This window comes from Prionailurus viverrinus, chromosome D3, assembly GCF_022837055.1.
Source record: "Prionailurus viverrinus isolate Anna chromosome D3, UM_Priviv_1.0, whole genome shotgun sequence".
In the NCBI taxonomy this organism is placed as follows: domain Eukaryota; kingdom Metazoa; phylum Chordata; class Mammalia; order Carnivora; family Felidae; genus Prionailurus; species Prionailurus viverrinus.
In genome coordinates, this window is record NC_062572.1 from 9,805,152 (window position 1) to 9,822,861 (window position 17,710).

A 17,710-nucleotide genomic window follows, 5' to 3' on the forward strand; every position below is an offset into this window, starting at 1 on the left:
TTAATCTGGCCCCCAAAAGAAGCGCTGCGTCCACATATGCCCACATGAGAGAGCTCCATGCTGGAAGCTGGTGAATACCCTGGAGGACAGTCTAGCTGTTGTAATGCAAAAGTGGGTCTTATTTTGGACTCCTGACAGAACAGTAGTTCCCAAAGGACGCAGCACTGTTTGTGGTCTTCAAAGTGGAATTTCGTTTGTGGGGTTTGTAGGCCAGTAACAAATTCTGTTTTGGTATGCCAGTCAGGTTTCCTAATAAAGCAAATTTCACATGTAACTGGATGTGAAACAAAATCAGCTTCGTCTCTTCCTACCTCTAAATGCCTCTACCTGCAGGCAGTTCACATTGTAAGAACAGTTCTTGTAGGCAGGAGGTTAGAGTCTCCAGTTTTCCCACATGATTTGCTAACCCTCTGTTTAACCAAAACCATTACTTACCACTCAAATGCCTATAGACTTTAACATAGTTATAAATCTGCTTGATGTAAAACAATTTGTGTTATCTTTCCAGTTAAGTGTATAAGCATAGGAAAATACCTGTCAGATACCTGTCTGAAACATAGGAGGATAGCTTTTTAGCTTTTTAAAGCTAGAAATGGGTACGCTTTTTAGGGGCACCTGGCTGGCTCATCAGTGGAGTGTGCCACTCTTGATCTTGTGTGATGAGTTCAAGCCCCACATTGGGCATAGAGCCTACTTAACAAGTGAAAAAATTTTTTTCTCTAGATAACTTTTTAAGAAGAGTTTGTTGTATTCATGTGAGAAAGAACAAATTGAAGGGATTATTGGTTAAAGAACTCAAATGATCTAAATCAGACCTTGTTTGTGAACACGTATATGTGTATGTATTAAAGAAAATGTGTTTCAATTTAAAAACTGAAAACTTGGATACAGTTAGCTTTAATTATATTTCTATTTAAAAAGTAGTAGTGTTCTTTTATTATTAATTTGGTTCTTTTATCCCACAAAATGACTCAATTTGTCCTACATGTTTGGTTAAAATACAGGGAAATACCTTAAGTTTGTATTAATTTCCAAATTATATAATTTGAAGAGGCTTTCTTATATAAAATAAAAGAAGAAATCTAGCTAAAAATCATCTTACCTTATTTGCTATAAATTTCTTAATATTTGCTAGATGCTAATGATGCCAGTGCTAATGATAAATTTTATCATCTGTATTAGGAATTAAATACAATTGAGGTGACCTGCTCTCCTGCTCACATCTGAGATCTTGTGGTACCGAACCATTCCTTTTTGAACTAGATAGGGCATATCTCCATTGTTGAGTGTTAGTTGTAGTCATAACCCTTACTTCAAGGGTTTTATATTGTAAACGTTTGACTTGATATAAAATTATTTCTATGCAAGATAAAATATGTATGGTCTTATTTTAGTTCATCTTAGAATGCACAGGAGAATAACTATGCAAAGAATGTGGATAGATAGTGCTTTTTCTCCCTTTTGATTTTGTACTGCAAAATACCCCAGGAATTGGACACAAAACCAAATCCAAAGACTTACACAGACAGTACAGTTCAATTTTAGTGAAAAGAGTGAAGAAATCTTCAAAAAAATTCTTACAGACTCCAGTTTTTATTGGTGAAATGGTAACTAGATACCTACTTAGTTTCTTTTTGTGTTGGGTCTGTTGGGAGGAACTGAATGTTGATCCTCCTCACTTACATATTTCCATGGTAAAACTGAGTTCATTTCATTTGTCACTTAATATGTGCATTAGGAAAACTTCATAGCAGAAAAAATATGTTTATATGCAGATATAAAATGTCTAAACTGAATGTGTAATGAACAAAGGCTGACAAAGGAGGCTTGGGCTGCGAAACAGTATCCTGAATGCTACAGAAATGGGGACGGGAGGCATGGGCAACAGAGAACTTTGTCCTGTTCAGAGATCCCCAAAGGATCCCTGTCCCCTCCCCCCAACCTCCTGCCAGAATGTTGGATTTCAAAGAATGAACAGATTAACGGATATCAGGAGTAGTGTGGCCTGGGTTGAGAATAAGGATAATTTGCCTGAGTTATAGTACTGGCTGGATCATTACAGTCTGCCCACATGGCATCTCTCTGTGAGGACAAAGGGAACTTACCCAAGGAACATTAAAGCTACTGCTGTTGGAAGGAAGTCATATGGTAAGGGAACTAGAAAAGGCCAAGAGCAAGTAGAAATACAGTCCCTAAGTCTGTAACCCAAGAGCTGGACAGCAGCCATCCCTAAGGGAGCCAGCCCAGATCTGGGGCTGATACTTGAGTCTCTGAGGCTCAACATGCTAGGCAGAGCTGCTGCTGTAGGACGGAAGCCCTGCAGTGCCAACTGATTCACAATGGCTGTTTCAGTGGCAGCCTCTTTGAGACATCCTGCCTCTATACTGTCATCATGGAAAAACCAAGGAGCCTCGAAAGAGGGTAAGGTAAAGTTTCAGATTTGGGCTCAGCAGAAGAGGAAATTGAGGCTGGGGCAAGTGCCAGAACCCTCGTGTGTCAGATTGGGGATTGTGCTGCTGTTGGTGATTTTCCTGCCAAGCATGTACTGTGACCTGGGATCTGTATATTACACGTCCTACAAAATAGTCATCCCCAGGCGGCTGACTGTTCAGGAAAGGAACACCCCAGTGAAAGACACATCCTATATGCTCTTAATGCAGGGCCAGAAATGGATGATTCACCTGAAGGCGAAGAGAGACTGTTTTGTGAAGGACTTTCCAGTCTTCAGCTACCACGGTGGCATCCTGGGGCAAGAAATGCCTTTCATCTCACATGACTGTTACTATGAAGGCTACATAGAAGGAGTCCCGGGTTCTTTTGTTTCTCTCAACACCTGTTCAGGCCTCAGGGGCATCCTGATTAAGGAGGGGAAACCCTATGGCATTAAGCCCAAGGACACTTCGAAACGCTCTGAACATGTGTTGTACACGATGGCACACCAAGCTCGAGTCTCCTGTGGGGTCACTTCCAACGGCAGCCAAGTGGCGCCTGCCAGCCGGCAGCAGGGGAGCAGGAAGCCTCACAGTCCACAGGCACCGTCCTCCTTTTGGTCACACACCAAGTACGTGGAGATGTTTGTCGTGGTCAACAACCAGCGGTTCCAAATGTGGGGCAGTGACGTCAGTGAGACAGTCCAGAGGGTCATGGACATCACCGCTCTGGCCAACAGCTTCACCAGGGGGATAAACACAGAGGTGGTGCTGGTGGGAATGGAGATTTGGACCGAGGGGGACCTCATAGAAGTCCCGGCGGACTTGCAAGTTACACTCGGGAATTTCAACAGCTGGAGACAGGAGAAGCTCTCCCGTCGCGTGAAGCACGATGTTGCCCACATGATCGTCGGACATCGTCCTGAAGGAGACGTGGGACAGGCATTTCTCAGTGGTGCCTGTTCAAGTGGCTTTGCGGCAGCCGTTGAGTCCTTCCATCATGAAGACGTCCTCCTGTTTGCAGCGCTCATGGCCCATGAGCTTGGGCACAACTTGGGTATTCGGCACGACCACTCGGCCTGCGCTTGTAGAGATAAACGCTTGTGCCTCATGCGTGAAAATATCACCAAAGAAGGTGGCTTCAGCAACTGCAGCTCTGATTACTTCTACCAGTTCCTCCGGGAACACAAAGGAGGCTGCCTATTTAACAAGCCTCGGCCCCAACATCGCCTGCGTAGGAATGCAGAGTGTGGAAATGGTGTGTTGGAGGACAATGAGGAGTGTGACTGCGGACCTGACTGTGGTGATCACCGGTGCTGTGACCAAACATGTAGGCTGAAGGAGCATGCACAGTGTAGTGATGGACTATGCTGTTCTGATTGCCAGTTGAGACATAAGGGATTCATGTGTCGTCCTGCTCTTGGAGAGTGTGACCTCCCTGAATATTGTGGTGGTACCTCCGGAGAATGCCCCATAGACCGCTATAAGCAAGATGGCACATTGTGTGACAGAATTCACTATTGTTTTGGCGGCCGGTGTAAGAACCCTGATCATCAATGTGTGGATATATATGGGTCCCCTGCAAGGTCTGCCCCAGAACACTGTTATATCTCCATGAACACCAAAGGAGACCGGTTTGGGAACTGTGGCTTGTGGGCCTCGTCTAGGACAAAGTATGTTAGTTGCTCTGATGATCATATATTTTGTGGGAAACTTATATGTACAAATATTAGACGGATACCAGCAATCAAACCCCACCATACTCTGATCCAGGTACCTCACAAAGATGACTGGTGCTGGAGCATGGATGCCTATAACATGACTGACATCCCCGATGATGGAGAGGTGCACAACGGCACTCTTTGTGCCCCACACAAAGTCTGCATGAATTACTCCTGCATTGATCATGCCGTGCTCCATTACGACTGTGAACCTAATGAAATGTGTAATGGGAGAGGAGTCTGCAACAATTTAAGGCACTGTCATTGTGAGGCTGGCTATGCACCCCCTGACTGCAAAGCTGCAGGAAATGGGGGTAGCGTGGACAGTGGTCCCCCCGGACAATCCACTGATGAAAATCTAAGTGCAGGAGGAAGTGGCAGTCCTACTAAACGTAAGACTCAAATGAGGGCTCTTGGCAGCATAATTTTCATACTCCCCGGATTTCTTCTAGTATTACTGTTCATTTTAATACTTTTCATTACCCTTAGGGCTAGAACTGAGTCACTAGAGACGACAGGAGGCTCCTCAGAGGAGATCTCAGAGATCACAGAGACTACTGTGGACCAAGAGATAACACAGCCCTTACAAAAGCAACCCACAAATACTGAAGAGAAGGGTCCAGAGGAGGCTCCACGGGAAGACCCCCCACTAGAGAAGGCTTCCCCACCAGAGGAGACCCCCCAACCACAGGAAGTCCCACCGCCAGAGGCCCCACATCCGGAGCTTCCACCACCAGAAGCCCCAGGAGAGCCTGCACCATAAGAGGTAGCAGGTGAAGGACAGGAATAACCAAAGGCAGAATAGTGGAGGAAGAAGTCAAATACATCAAATACCTCAAGCACTGAGTGGGAATGAGAGGCTCATAGAGACAAAGATGAAGTGAGAATTGAGAGCTCCAGTGGCTCTAACTGGACTACAGGGTCTAGAGAAACAGTAACCTGGGAGGAGGGAACCCAGATTTCAATACTGCTTGTAGTACTTTGGTTACACGTTGATATAAGAACTCATATACAAAATATCCTGCAGTTTTGCTTCTTCTCATTTCACGAAACAATTTTACTTAAGCTCTTCTCATGGATCATTGGTATCAATGTCATGTATTGTGTTTGGGTCAATATCTGAACTAAAGTTATTTTTCAGGGCAATACCATCTTCCATCTACATTGTTTGACACAGTGTATTATCAGTACCTATGTCATGACTGTCCCTGGATTATTCACCCAGTCACATCAATGCATTATTTAGGAACATTATCTTTTGAGTACTCTTATTGCCATGAAGTTTCTATTCATGAAATAGAGGTAATTTAAAATAAATAAATGGCAATTTTTGGATGAAGCATCGCTTCAGACTCCATGCACCCTAGTAATGGGCTTTTTTATATTAAGGCTCTCTGGTGGGGCTGCATCTGATTCAAGGGTCTGGGTGAATGGGGCAGGAATAGGCAACTGAGGCCAGGGGACATGTGCACAGTGGTGTGGAATTCACATTTGAATATTTGTTAATATTCCGGATTTATTAATTTCTATAAGGCTGATATTTTATCTACAAATCTTCAAAATACCTGTAACAACACATTAATTTGGTAGATATTTGTAGAGAGAGCACAAAGCACATAACAATAATACTACTGTGCGAGACACTGTGTGAAACACTTAACATTCGTTGCCTTAATTTTATCTTCCCATCTACACTCTGAGACCTCCATCTGCTACATGAGGACACAAACATCAAAGAGTTCAGGTGGAACCTGTGTCCTGCCTCAGGTACGACGGAATCTACATTCCCCCCTGCTTCGTGAACCTTTCCTTCAGTAAAAAAAGTGACCAGAAAAACAATCGGTATGTCCTCAATTGCCCAGAACATGGCTTCTTCCTCAGTGACTCTAACGAAACAAAACCTTTACGGGATGGATGCTGATTGCTGTCACGAACCTACCACGTTGTGTGGTCATTACTGATGAAAAGTGCCTTTACCCCATTACATCCTGACCTCCTGGAGTGGCAGGTTCATATCCTACTCAGCTTGAGGTCTCAGCTCATTGTAGGTGCTCAGTAAATGTTGACCAAGTGAAGGACTTAGCCAGAACCAACCTTAAAATAGGAGGGTAACTTCTATGGATGGCACTGGCCAAAACCTTGCGCAGGTGCAGTGTTGCTGCTACAGGTCTAGCGTTCTGAGCCTCAGGGAAGTTCCTGAGCATCAGTCCCTGCCGACACTTTTGCTGAGTCCCTCTTCTAACTGCTTGACCTACGTGAGCGGGAAAGAGCAGACAAAGGAAGGATAAGACCTGATTTCTGCTTTTTAGAAGCTTACATTAATTACTTTTGGTGGAACAAAACTAAACGTCAGGGGGAAATTCAAAATCACGACTTCAGGTATGTAAGATTCTAGGTCATGAGATTTGCTGGTAACCGAATCTCAGAGTGTTTTATGACAGATCAGGATTTGCGGTGAAAATGTACCATTAATTAGTAGTGAGCTGAGAGCTTTGGGAACAAGGGCAGACTGGGTAAATGAAGGCCCCCACATGTAAACTTGTGGTTAGAGACTTTTGAAAAAGATGTGGAGGATTTCTGCTGAAAAGCACTTCAGTGGAGAACAGCAGGGATGACATTCCTAACTGCACATGTGATGGGGACTATGATAAAAGGTAAAAAGCATCACATATTTTTGCTAGCTTCTCAAGTATACAAACAGAGGGACTGGCCTCAGAGCATGGACAATTTATCCACTACAGTAGGAGGAAAATCTAGGTACAGGTGGGCTCGCCTGGCTTCTACATGTGGAAGTTCCCTTTCGATTGCTTCCATTTTCTCAGTGAAATGTGAGGCAAGAAGAAATTAGGGTGACCTGACCGGTGAAATGTAGGAAGAGGTACACATTGAGATCACAAATGTGCCATTAGTCAGCATGGTTGTGAGTTTTCCTGAAGACACTTTCAGCCATTCAGGGCAGGTGTTCAGCAAGTACAAACGAATAACATGCAACAGATGAGACCTCAATCACAGCACCCATACCTGGGAGTCATTTATTCACTCACTAAATAATTTCTTGTTCATCTACTCTTGGACAAGCACTCTTCTAGACATGAGGGTATAAAGGTGAACAAACAGAAGTGGTCACTGGACATGTAGAGGCCACATTCTAACACGGGAGACTTTTACGATACTTAGTTCACAGCGGGTATAACCTTAGCATCATGCCATATGTCAGGGCCATCCTGAGAAGGGTGTGGGCCTGGACTCACCCACTGACATGCCCATGATACTCACACTCGCACATAAGAGGAGGCTGCTCTGTTGGCCTCTCCCATACACACTTTTGGACAGTGTCATAAACAGAACTTGAGGAACCGAGCTTTGAAGATGTTAAAACATAGGCGTATTGACTCGTGCCCCATGGGTCGCCAGCCCACTTGGGTCTATCCTGCGGCACAGGGCCACCACTCCATTTGCCTTAGAGAACAGACTGGCCTGGGAAATGTGCATGTCACTATAATGCCTCACTGAGGGATAAAGGACACTCTGAGTTATCATGTCCATGTGTTACAGAGCAAGAGGTTTAGAAGAGGGGAAGTGAGCAACAGAGGGTGCCCACCAAAGATGTCTAAGGCCCCTGGTCTGGAACACTTGGAGTTAGTCAAGCAACGGACAACAGGAGGGGTGGGGGCGGGGCGTTCCGTGTGGCACAGTTGAAGGAGGCATGCAGGTTTTGTTTCCACTCTCAAGGGATGGTCTTGCATTTTAGAGTTCACAGCCCTTTGTGATTACATCACTCCATGGTGTCAAAAGGACCGTAGCCATGGAGCACCGAAGCTGATGCTGTGGAAGGAAGTCACAGAGAAAGGACACTATCTGAAGGATTACAGAGAGATCAGAGAGACTGGAAAGGACACAGCCAGAGGCTGTGCCTCTCAGAAGTAGGAAGGAGCCAGCCACCCTTCCTACAGCCAGCATAGATCTGGAGCTAATGCCTTGACTCCATAATGCCAGACTCCCATGTGAGGGTCGGCGTGTCAGGGAGAGCTGCTGCTAATGGACACAGGCCGCACACCATCAACCGATTCACAATGGCCATGCCAGTGGCAGCCTCTGTGAGACACTCTGCCTCCTCCTTGTCTTCTCTACAGAAATACCAAGTGGTTACACATGAGGCTGGCAGAGCGCTTCTGACTCGGGCTCCCCAAATGAAGGGCTCGAGGTGGGCACTAGTGGTGCGAGGACCTCCGTGTGTCAGGTTGGGGATCATGCTAGTGTTGGCGCTGATTTTCCTGCCAACCTTGTACTGTGACCTGGGATCTGTATATTACTCTTCTTATGAAACAGTCATCCCCAAGAGCCTGACAGTCAAGGGAAGGGAAGACCCAGTGGAAAAGGCATCCTATATGCTCTTAATGCAGGGCCAGAAATGGACGATTCACCTGAAGGCGAAGACAGACTGTTTTGTGAAGAACTTTCCAGTCTTCAGCTACCACGGTGGCGTCCTAGGGCAAGAAATGCCTTTTATCTCACATGACTGTCACTATGAAGGCTACATAGAAGGAGTCCCGGGTTCTTTTGTTTCTCTCAACACCTGTTCAGGCCTCAGGGGCATCCTGATTAAGGAGGGGAAACCCTATGGCATTAAGCCCAAGGACACTTCGAAACGCTCTGAACATGTGTTGTACACGATGGCACACCAAGCTCGAGTCTCCTGTGGGGTCACTTCCAACGGCAGCCAAGTGGCGCCTGCCAGCCGGCAGCAGGGGAGCAGGAAGCCTCACAGTCCACAGGCACCGTCCTCCTTTTGGTCACACACCAAGTACGTGGAGATGTTTGTCGTGGTCAACAACCAGCGGTTCCAAATGTGGGGCAGTGACGTCAGTGAGACAGTCCAGAGGGTCATGGACATCACCGCTCTGGCCAACAGCTTCACCAGGGGGATAAACACAGAGGTGGTGCTGGCGGGAATGGAGATTTGGACCGAGGGGGACCTCATAGAAGTCCCGGCGGACTTGCAAGTTACACTCGGGAATTTCAACAGCTGGAGACAGGAGAAGCTCTCCCGTCGCGTGAAGCACGATGTTGCCCACATAATCGTCGGACATCGTCCTGAAGGAGACGTGGGACAGGCATTTCTCAGTGGTGCCTGTTCAAGTGGCTTTGCGGCAGCCGTTGAGTCCTTCCATCATGAAGACGTCCTCCTGTTTGCAGCGCTCATGGCCCATGAGCTTGGGCACAACTTGGGTATTCGGCACGACCACTCGGCCTGCGCTTGTAGAGATAAACGCTTGTGCCTCATGCGTGAAAATATCACCAAAGAAGGTGGCTTCAGCAACTGCAGCTCTGATTACTTCTACCAGTTCCTCCGGGAACACAAAGGAGGCTGCCTATTTAACAAGCCTCGGCCCCAACATCGCCTGCGTAGGAATGCAGAGTGTGGAAATGGTGTGTTGGAGGACAATGAGGAGTGTGACTGCGGACCTGACTGTGGTGATCACCGGTGCTGTGACCAAACATGTAGGCTGAAGGAGCATGCACAGTGTAGTGATGGACTATGCTGTTCTGATTGCCAGTTGAGACATAAGGGATTCATGTGTCGTCCTGCTCTTGGAGAGTGTGACCTCCCTGAATATTGTGGTGGTACCTCCGGAGAATGCCCCATAGACCGCTATAAGCAAGATGGCACATTGTGTGACAGAATTCACTATTGTTTTGGCGGCCGGTGTAAGAACCCTGATCATCAATGTGTGGATATATATGGGTCCCCTGCAAGGTCTGCCCCAGAACACTGTTATATCTCCATGAACACCAAAGGAGACCGGTTTGGGAACTGTGGCTTGTGGGCCTCGTCTAGGACAAAGTATGTTAGTTGCTCTGATGATCATATATTTTGTGGGAAACTTATATGTACAAATATTAGACGGATACCAGCAATCAAACCCCACCATACTCTGATCCAGGTACCTCACAAAGATGACTGGTGCTGGAGCATGGATGCCTATAACATGACTGACATCCCCGATGATGGAGAGGTGCACAACGGCACTCTTTGTGCCCCACACAAAGTCTGCATGAATTACTCCTGCATTGATCATGCCGTGCTCCATTACGACTGTGAACCTAATGAAATGTGTAATGGGAGAGGAGTCTGCAACAATTTAAGGCACTGTCATTGTGAGGCTGGCTATGCACCCCCTGACTGCAAAGCTGCAGGAAATGGGGGTAGTGTGGACAGTGGCCCTCCTGGAAAGCCACATGATGGAAATCTAAGTGAAGATGAAAGCAAAAGTCACAGTGTTTCTCGTAGTAATTCTGGCAGAGGTTGTGAGAATGAAGATGAAAGCAAAGGCCTTTCCAGGATGGTGTACTTATTCGCCTTATTTCTTTTAATAGTATTTTTAAGTCTGATTATTGGTGCCATTATTGGGGCTGGAAAGGAGAGATCACAGTGCCAACAAAAGGTTCTAGAAGAAACTCAAGAAACTGTACCAGAAACAGAAGTAGGCAGATTAGAGGAAGAACCAGGGGGAAAAATGAGTAGTGACAGGAAGAAGGCCAATATATCAAATAGCTGAATCATTAGGTGGAATAGAGGCTCAGTGGAGCAAGCATGAAGTTTACACTGACGGCTGCAGGCCCTGACAGGAAGTCTACAGCCTGTGGAAAGGTAAACTGTGCGAGGAGGACTTTTCTTCTTCAACATCGTCACTGGTTATCTATGCATATGTAAAATCACTTACAAAAATATTTCAAATTTTCATTTTCACATTTTATGAAGGATTTAAATTAAACTTTTCTCATGAAATATTCAGATAAATATATTGCCTTAGTAGGTCCAGTTTCTGAGTAATCTGTCTTTTATGGATATAATCTTCCACCTATTTTACTGGGTGTACAGCATTATTTATGCTTATACATATTGCAGTCCCAGGCTTTTTCACCCCACTTAAAACTACACATTATGTTAGAAAGTTGTTTATATGTTCATTGTTCTAATTTGCCCTGTGAAGTTTATTCATGAAATGAAACGATTTTAAATTAGTAAGTAAGTAAATATATGTGTTCAAACAACACATCACTTTAGGCTTTATATGGCCTATAACCTGGATGTCCTTTAGTTTTGCAGTTTCTTGAAAGAGCTCCATTAATTCAGGATGATTACTCTGGTTGGGGTAAATGGGCCAGAGGTGGGCAACCTAGCCAAGAAGCAATCTTGACCAGTGCTCAGTTAAAATACCCGTTTTACCTTTTTCTATTTTCTGCTTTATTAAAAATATTTGTTTCTCAATTCCTTTATTAAGTTAATACCTGTTGAGTGAGTGTAGAAAGGAACAGAGCTTTAAGTGGTACTTCATTGTAAAGACAGCACAAACACATTTAATAACTACATAATCCAATAGCACAAGACACTGTGTAAAACACTTTGCATTCCTTGCCTTAATTTTATCTTCCCATCTACACTCTGAGACCTCCATCTGCTACATGAGGAAACAGACATCACAGAGTTCGGGTGGAACCTGTGTCCTGCCTCAGGTACGACGGAATCTACATTCCCCCCTGCTTCATGAGCCTGGCCTTCAGTAAAAAAAAGTGACCAGAACAAACATCGGTATGTCCTCAATTGCCCAGAACATGGCTTCTTCCTCAGTGACTCTAACGAAACAAAACCTTTACGGGATGGATGCTGATTGCTGTCACGAACCTACCACGTTGTGTGGTCATTACTGATGAAAAGTGCCTTTACCCCATTACATCCTGACCTCCTGGAGTGGCAGGTTCATATCCTACTCAGCTTGAGGTCTCAGCTCATTGTAGGTGCTCAGTAAATGTTGACCAAGTGAAGGACTTAGCCAGAACCAACCTTAAAATAGGAGGGTAACTTCTATGGATGGCACTGGCCAAAACCTTGCGCAGGTGCAGTGTTGCTGCTACAGGTCTAGCGTTCTGAGCCTCAGGGAAGTTCCTGAGCATCAGTCCCTGCCGACACTTTTGCTGAGTCCCTCTTCTAACTGCTTGACCTACGTGAGCGGGAAAGAGCAGACAAAGGAAGGATAAGACCTGATTTCTGCTTTTTAGAAGCTTACATTAATTACTTTTGGTGGAACAAAACTAAACGTCAGGGGGAAATTCAAAATCACGACTTCAGGTATGTAAGATTCTAGGTCATGAGATTTGCTGGTAACCGAATCTCAGAGTGTTTTATGACAGATCAGGATTTGCGGTGAAAATGTACCATTAATTAGTAGTGAGCTGAGAGCTTTGGGAACAAGGGCAGACTGGGTAAATGAAGGCCCCCACATGTAAACTTGTGGTTAGAGACTTTTGAAAAAGATGTGGAGGATTTCTGCTGAAAAGCACTTCAGTGGAGAACAGCAGGGATGACATTCCTAACTGCACATGTGATGGGGACTATGATAAAAGGTAAAAAGCATCACATATTTTTGCTAGCTTCTCAAGTATAAGGGAGTCATGATCTACGTATGGGGTGATTACGCTTAGCTAATTAAATGGTGTTCTTAAAAGACCAAAAGTCAGATGGAAAATCGAGAATCAATCAATAAAACCTATTTAAAACTTCACAATGTTTGACAACAAAATGTACAAAAAATTAGCAGTACGGAAGTGGCAGGTAGAATAGGCTATTTTTAGTTGCTGTCCTTATGATTGCAAGACGAGGTTGAAGGCAGGGAACAAAGGTTAGGACAGGCTATTCGAATGAACTTCCTCTGAAAAACTGATAGAAAATGGGACATGTTTCTAACTGCCAGGTAGATCTTAAGAAGTGTGGAACCCCCAAATTCCAGGGATTAAAGGTTGGGGTTCTTTAGGATCTGCCGTAGAAGGGAGGTGACCAATTTTAAGAGAGGAGGTAGGGGCACTCTGGTTTGAGGTTCAGCGTTCTGCATTTTGTGTGATTCTTTCTACAAAGCCCACTCTTTCACCGGATTCCCTCCCCCAGCATGTTTGGGGGATTCTGAGGAAGGCTTGATTACGTGTTCCAGTGATCTCTGTTGGTAGTCACTCATGACCCAGCCAGCTGCAGCCCCAAGAGATTCTGACAGTGACTCCTTGCCGTCCTTCACCTGCCTTCCCTGGGTGGCTATTGTCCTCTCTGTGCTCCCTAAGACTGGTGGAGACCAAGACCCTTCCCTTAGTTTCCCAAAGCACAGCTAAGTCCAGGCTCTAGATTTTTATCCAGACTTAGAGGGAGCAAAAGGAAACTTAATATGGAAAAGAACGCACTCGGATGTGGCATTAATGTTCGTGGAGTCCAGAGGTCATGTCTCTTCCTCCCTGGGTGACTTGGATAGGTGCTCTCTTTCTTTGGATGCCCCCAACCTGACATCTTTCTTTGTCCATGCAGGAGTAGTCTGGGGAATATCCTCATAACTTGGACGCAAACACCAACCTCTCCTCTGGGGCTCAGCTGAAGGAAAAATAAAAGATTTACCTTCAACACAGGTGACATTATCAACTTCACAGGGATGCAGTTCTGCACTAAGTAACGTTTTGCCCTGGTTTGCAATGTTTCTTGACACCGTATTAAAAATGGAAATAAAAACTTCCAGTGTTTACAAACTTAATTTCAGAACAGAATGTTGCTGTTTCCTTTGGGCAAATATGCTCATTGAAATGTTTTCTCAAAACCAAGGTAGACTTCTTCCAAGAATGTTTGCAAAATGCTGACTTTTTAAAATTAATACTCCCCTTGCTTCTGGGCATTTATCTTTAAAAAGTTTTGGACTAGGAAAGGAAAGGAAAAAAGGTCCATACCACTTCTGCTATTTAATAAAATTATGCAAGTTTTACGTGAGGAGGTTATGCTGCAAGGAAATGCATGAGGGTAAGCAAGGTGTTGGGTTAGTATGTGAATGACAAAGCCATGGGGACTCGTCTCACAGTTAGAAAACTATATTTAACATATCTATAAAAGAAACAGCAGAGATGGAATCATGGCTGACCAAGTGTTTACAAGCACCTGCCCGTTTTACTGCTGTAAACTACTTAACCAGGTTTCTTAAGGCCTTCCTAAGCTTCTACAGACACTGATCTTGTCACCACAGTCTGGAGTTCAGGAACTTCCACTGCTCTCTCGTTTTCTAGAGCAGAAGATGTAAACCTGGTGTGGCATTAAAGGGCCGTGACAATTGGGTCCTCCTGTCCTTTGTCTCCTATGACTTTTGAAAACACGCATGCCCTCCTTCCTCACCTCAGTATGTCTGACAGGAAGGACCCGTGTCCTCACTACATGCCATGGCCACTTCCCACTCTGGGCTTTTGATTCCACCAAATGACCTTACTCTTCCCCACCCCTGCTTGGTTCAACCATCACAGCTCCGGACAGGCTCTTGAAACTGCTCCAGCAAACCTTTCTCTACTTTTCTGAAGAAAACATGGGTTCTCTTTGAGGATACTCATGGAAAGAACTAAGAGGGGAGTCGGTATGAAACAGACCATCAAGTGATGGTTTTCTACAGAAAAGCAGTACCCATCCTTGTCCTTCCTTGAGTGAAATCTCCGATTAATACTTTCAGCACAAGAAATGTGTTTACTCAGGTGACATGTTCTCAGAATCTCAAATTCTGGAGGTATTCATGCATTAGTAGAGAAATGGAAAAAAAGCCGTGTGAGACACAAAAGGAGTGAGCTTCGAAGCCACGACATTTCTTCTAGTAACGCGTTTCCAGTGGCTGAATAATCACAAGCAGGGTGTCAGTGCAGACAATTTCGCATGAAAAAGGTGCAGGAGAGAAGGCCCTCCCTCATGCCATCCACTGACCCCTTTTCCACCCAGAGCCTTCCTTTATGGTCCATAGGTAAGCTAGGCCAGTAGAAAAATACAGCTATGCAATTAAGTATGTGAAATAAAGCAAAGGCTACCAATTCAGTGCTTTGTAAAAATAAGAATAGACCCAACTTGGAGGTAACTGATGTGTCAGGATTTAAGAAAAGCCCACAGACAGTAATCTATAAAACTTTTGCAACAAAATGATACCAGTACATCAGATCCCCCAACTATTCAGAGTCTCTCCTGAAGTATTTACATTTTCTATCACAATATGAACCTAGAAAAAGAAACCATTAGTTTTATTCATGATTTTTTCCAAAACAGATACATTTTTTTAAAATGTTTGTTTATTTTTGAGAGAGAGAAAGAGACAGAGTGAGAGCAGGGGAGGGGCACAGAGAGAGGGAGACACAGAATCTGAAGCGGGCTCCAGGCTCCGCGCTGTCAGCACAGAGCCTGATGTGGGGCTCCATCTCACAAACTGTGAGGTTGTGACCTGAGCCAACGTCGGACACTTAACCGAATGAGCCACTCAGGCGCCCCCAAAACAGATGCAATTTTTAATCATCTTTCTTGTCATGTTCGCCATTTTGATGACCAATGTAAATGTCTAGTAGTGTTTTACAAAACAATTCAAGCATAAGAGAAAACAATAGGCTACCTTTCCTAAGCACTGTGAGAGTTCTCTTCTCCTCCTTGGATGCTAAGAGCATGAGTGCCGTGTAAGCATTGAGTCCTGTGTTCTCCTAGCCTAATAAATCCAACCAGGAAGAACTTTCTGAGGGTAAACAGTAACTTTTTTTAAAAAAGAAGAAAGTCGGGGCACCTGGTTGGCTCAGTGGCTTAACTAAGCATCTGACTTCGGCTCAGGTCATGATCTCACGGTCCGTGAGTTTGAGCCCCTTGTTGGGCTCTGTGCTGACCGCTCAGAGTCTGGAGCATGCTTCAGTTTCTGCATCTCTGTCTCTCTCTGCCCCTTCCCTGCTTACTCTCTGTCTCTGTCTCTCTCAAAAATAAATAAACATTAAAAATTTTTTAAATAAATAAATAAAAGAAGAAAGTCACCTTTCTTCTTATCGAGGGGGCTTTCACATTCCGTGTCCCTAAATCCTAAGCGTTACATTCTAGCTCACTGGTCTTGAACAGGAAACCTCACTTCCTTGGGCCTGGGTTTCTGCCTCAGTATGATGACCCACAAAGGCTACCTCTCACAGAACGGTTGAGAGATTAAGTTCGGTAATGTGTGTGTGTGCTGGTATCCAGTGCAGTGCTCGGCATACAGCGGGTGCTCGAATAAACACCGAAAAGATCTAACATCAACTGTGACAATGGCTGTAAGACTGTATTAATTGTACGTTGTTCCACAATGGTAAGTAAGGTCTGTCCACTCCTGAGTCATAATACTGAATTTCCTTTATACCTATGGCATTCTGACCTACCCTATATATGGTCATTTGCAAACATATTCTACTTCCTCTACTAAACTGAAAATCTCTGGGGATGAGGAGGAATAAGATTTGGCTAATGTGGCAATCACTGCCTTGGGCCCAGTCCTTACCCACGTAAGACTGGTAAGGACTTTATTCTTTTCCTTAGACCCCTCTCAAGACCATAGTGGCATTAAAACAGTCTTGCTTCTTGGATCCTAAGTCATGGATTCTAGCCTTCTCCTTCTTCTGACTGTATCCTCAATCCTTCAAGTGCAAATGGCTTGGGATGGACCAAATTGGCACATTTGAGCCTTGCTGTCCAAGCCCAAGGCTTTTTATAGAACTCTAATTTTACTATGAAACTGACACATGTCACTTCTCCCCATCCATCCATTCATTCATTGTCTCACTCGTTCATTCGTTCCACCACTAGTGAGTCTTTACCTATGAACTGTACTACCAGTACAACAGACATGGTAGTAAATAAGACAAAGCCCCAGGTCCCATGGAAATTTTAAAAAATTGTGAACCCAGCACAAACAAAAGGATAACAACATGATGTGCCAGGTTATAATCTGTGTGATGGAACAAAATGAAGCAGGGCAAGGGGAAGTAGAGTGATGTCAGGGTGGACTGTTATATGAAGGCAGTGGTCAGAGAAGACCTGTGTGAGAAGGTGACATTTGAGGAGAGACAGGTAGAAAGTAAGGGCAAGGGCGCCTGGGTGGCTCAGTCGGTTAAGCATCCGACTTCAGCTCAAGTCATCATCTTATAGTCTGTGCATTCAAGCCCCCTGCCGGGCTCTGTGCTGACAGCTCGGAGCCTGGAGCCTGCTTCGGATTCTGTGTCTCCCTCTCTCTGCCCCTCCCCTGCTTGCTCTCAGTCTCTCTCTCTCAAAAATGAACACAACTTTTTCAAAAAAGAAGGTGACAGCAGAAGCTCAGCAGGTATCAGGGGAAGAACAAACCTGGCAGAGGGAAGTCTAGGTGGAAAGGTCCTGAGATGGCAGCATGCTTGGCATGTTTGAAGAACAGCAGGGAGGTCAGCATTATCTGGACACAATGAGCATGGTGGAGAGTAGCAGTTGAGGGCTGTGGGTGGAGACAGATCACATGAAGACTTGGTAAGCATTGGTAAGGAGTTATGTTTTCTATTCAGTGGAGATGGGAAGCATGGAGGGGCTTCAGCAAAGGAGTGACCAGAGCGGAGAAGTACTGAAGGATCACTCCATATGCTACATGATCAAGGAACAGGCAGGGGTAGGGCGATGAGCCACTGCGTGAGCAGAGAATCCTTATAGACCTTGGGATTTGCCAAGTGGGAGATATCAGAGGCTTTGAGGATGGTGGTTGAAGT

General features: G+C 45.0%; 2 protein-coding genes across 2 annotated transcripts; both read left to right on the top strand.

Moving 5' to 3' along the window:
• The first annotated feature begins 1,978 nt into the window (after positions 1–1,978).
• LOC125149185 (disintegrin and metalloproteinase domain-containing protein 1-like) lies at positions 1,979–5,479 on the top strand. The gene has a single exon (XM_047827987.1). The coding sequence runs from the start codon at positions 2,340–2,342 to the stop codon at positions 4,911–4,913; it is 2,574 nt and encodes an 857-aa protein (XP_047683943.1). The 5' UTR covers positions 1,979–2,339; the 3' UTR covers positions 4,914–5,479.
• Positions 5,480–7,804: 2,325 nt separating this feature from the next.
• On the top strand, positions 7,805–11,322 carry LOC125149223 (disintegrin and metalloproteinase domain-containing protein 1a-like). The gene has a single exon (XM_047828059.1). It carries the CDS (start codon positions 8,140–8,142, stop codon positions 10,708–10,710), a length of 2,571 nt encoding a protein of 856 aa, XP_047684015.1. The 5' UTR covers positions 7,805–8,139; the 3' UTR covers positions 10,711–11,322.
• Positions 11,323–17,710: the final 6,388 nt, after the last annotated feature.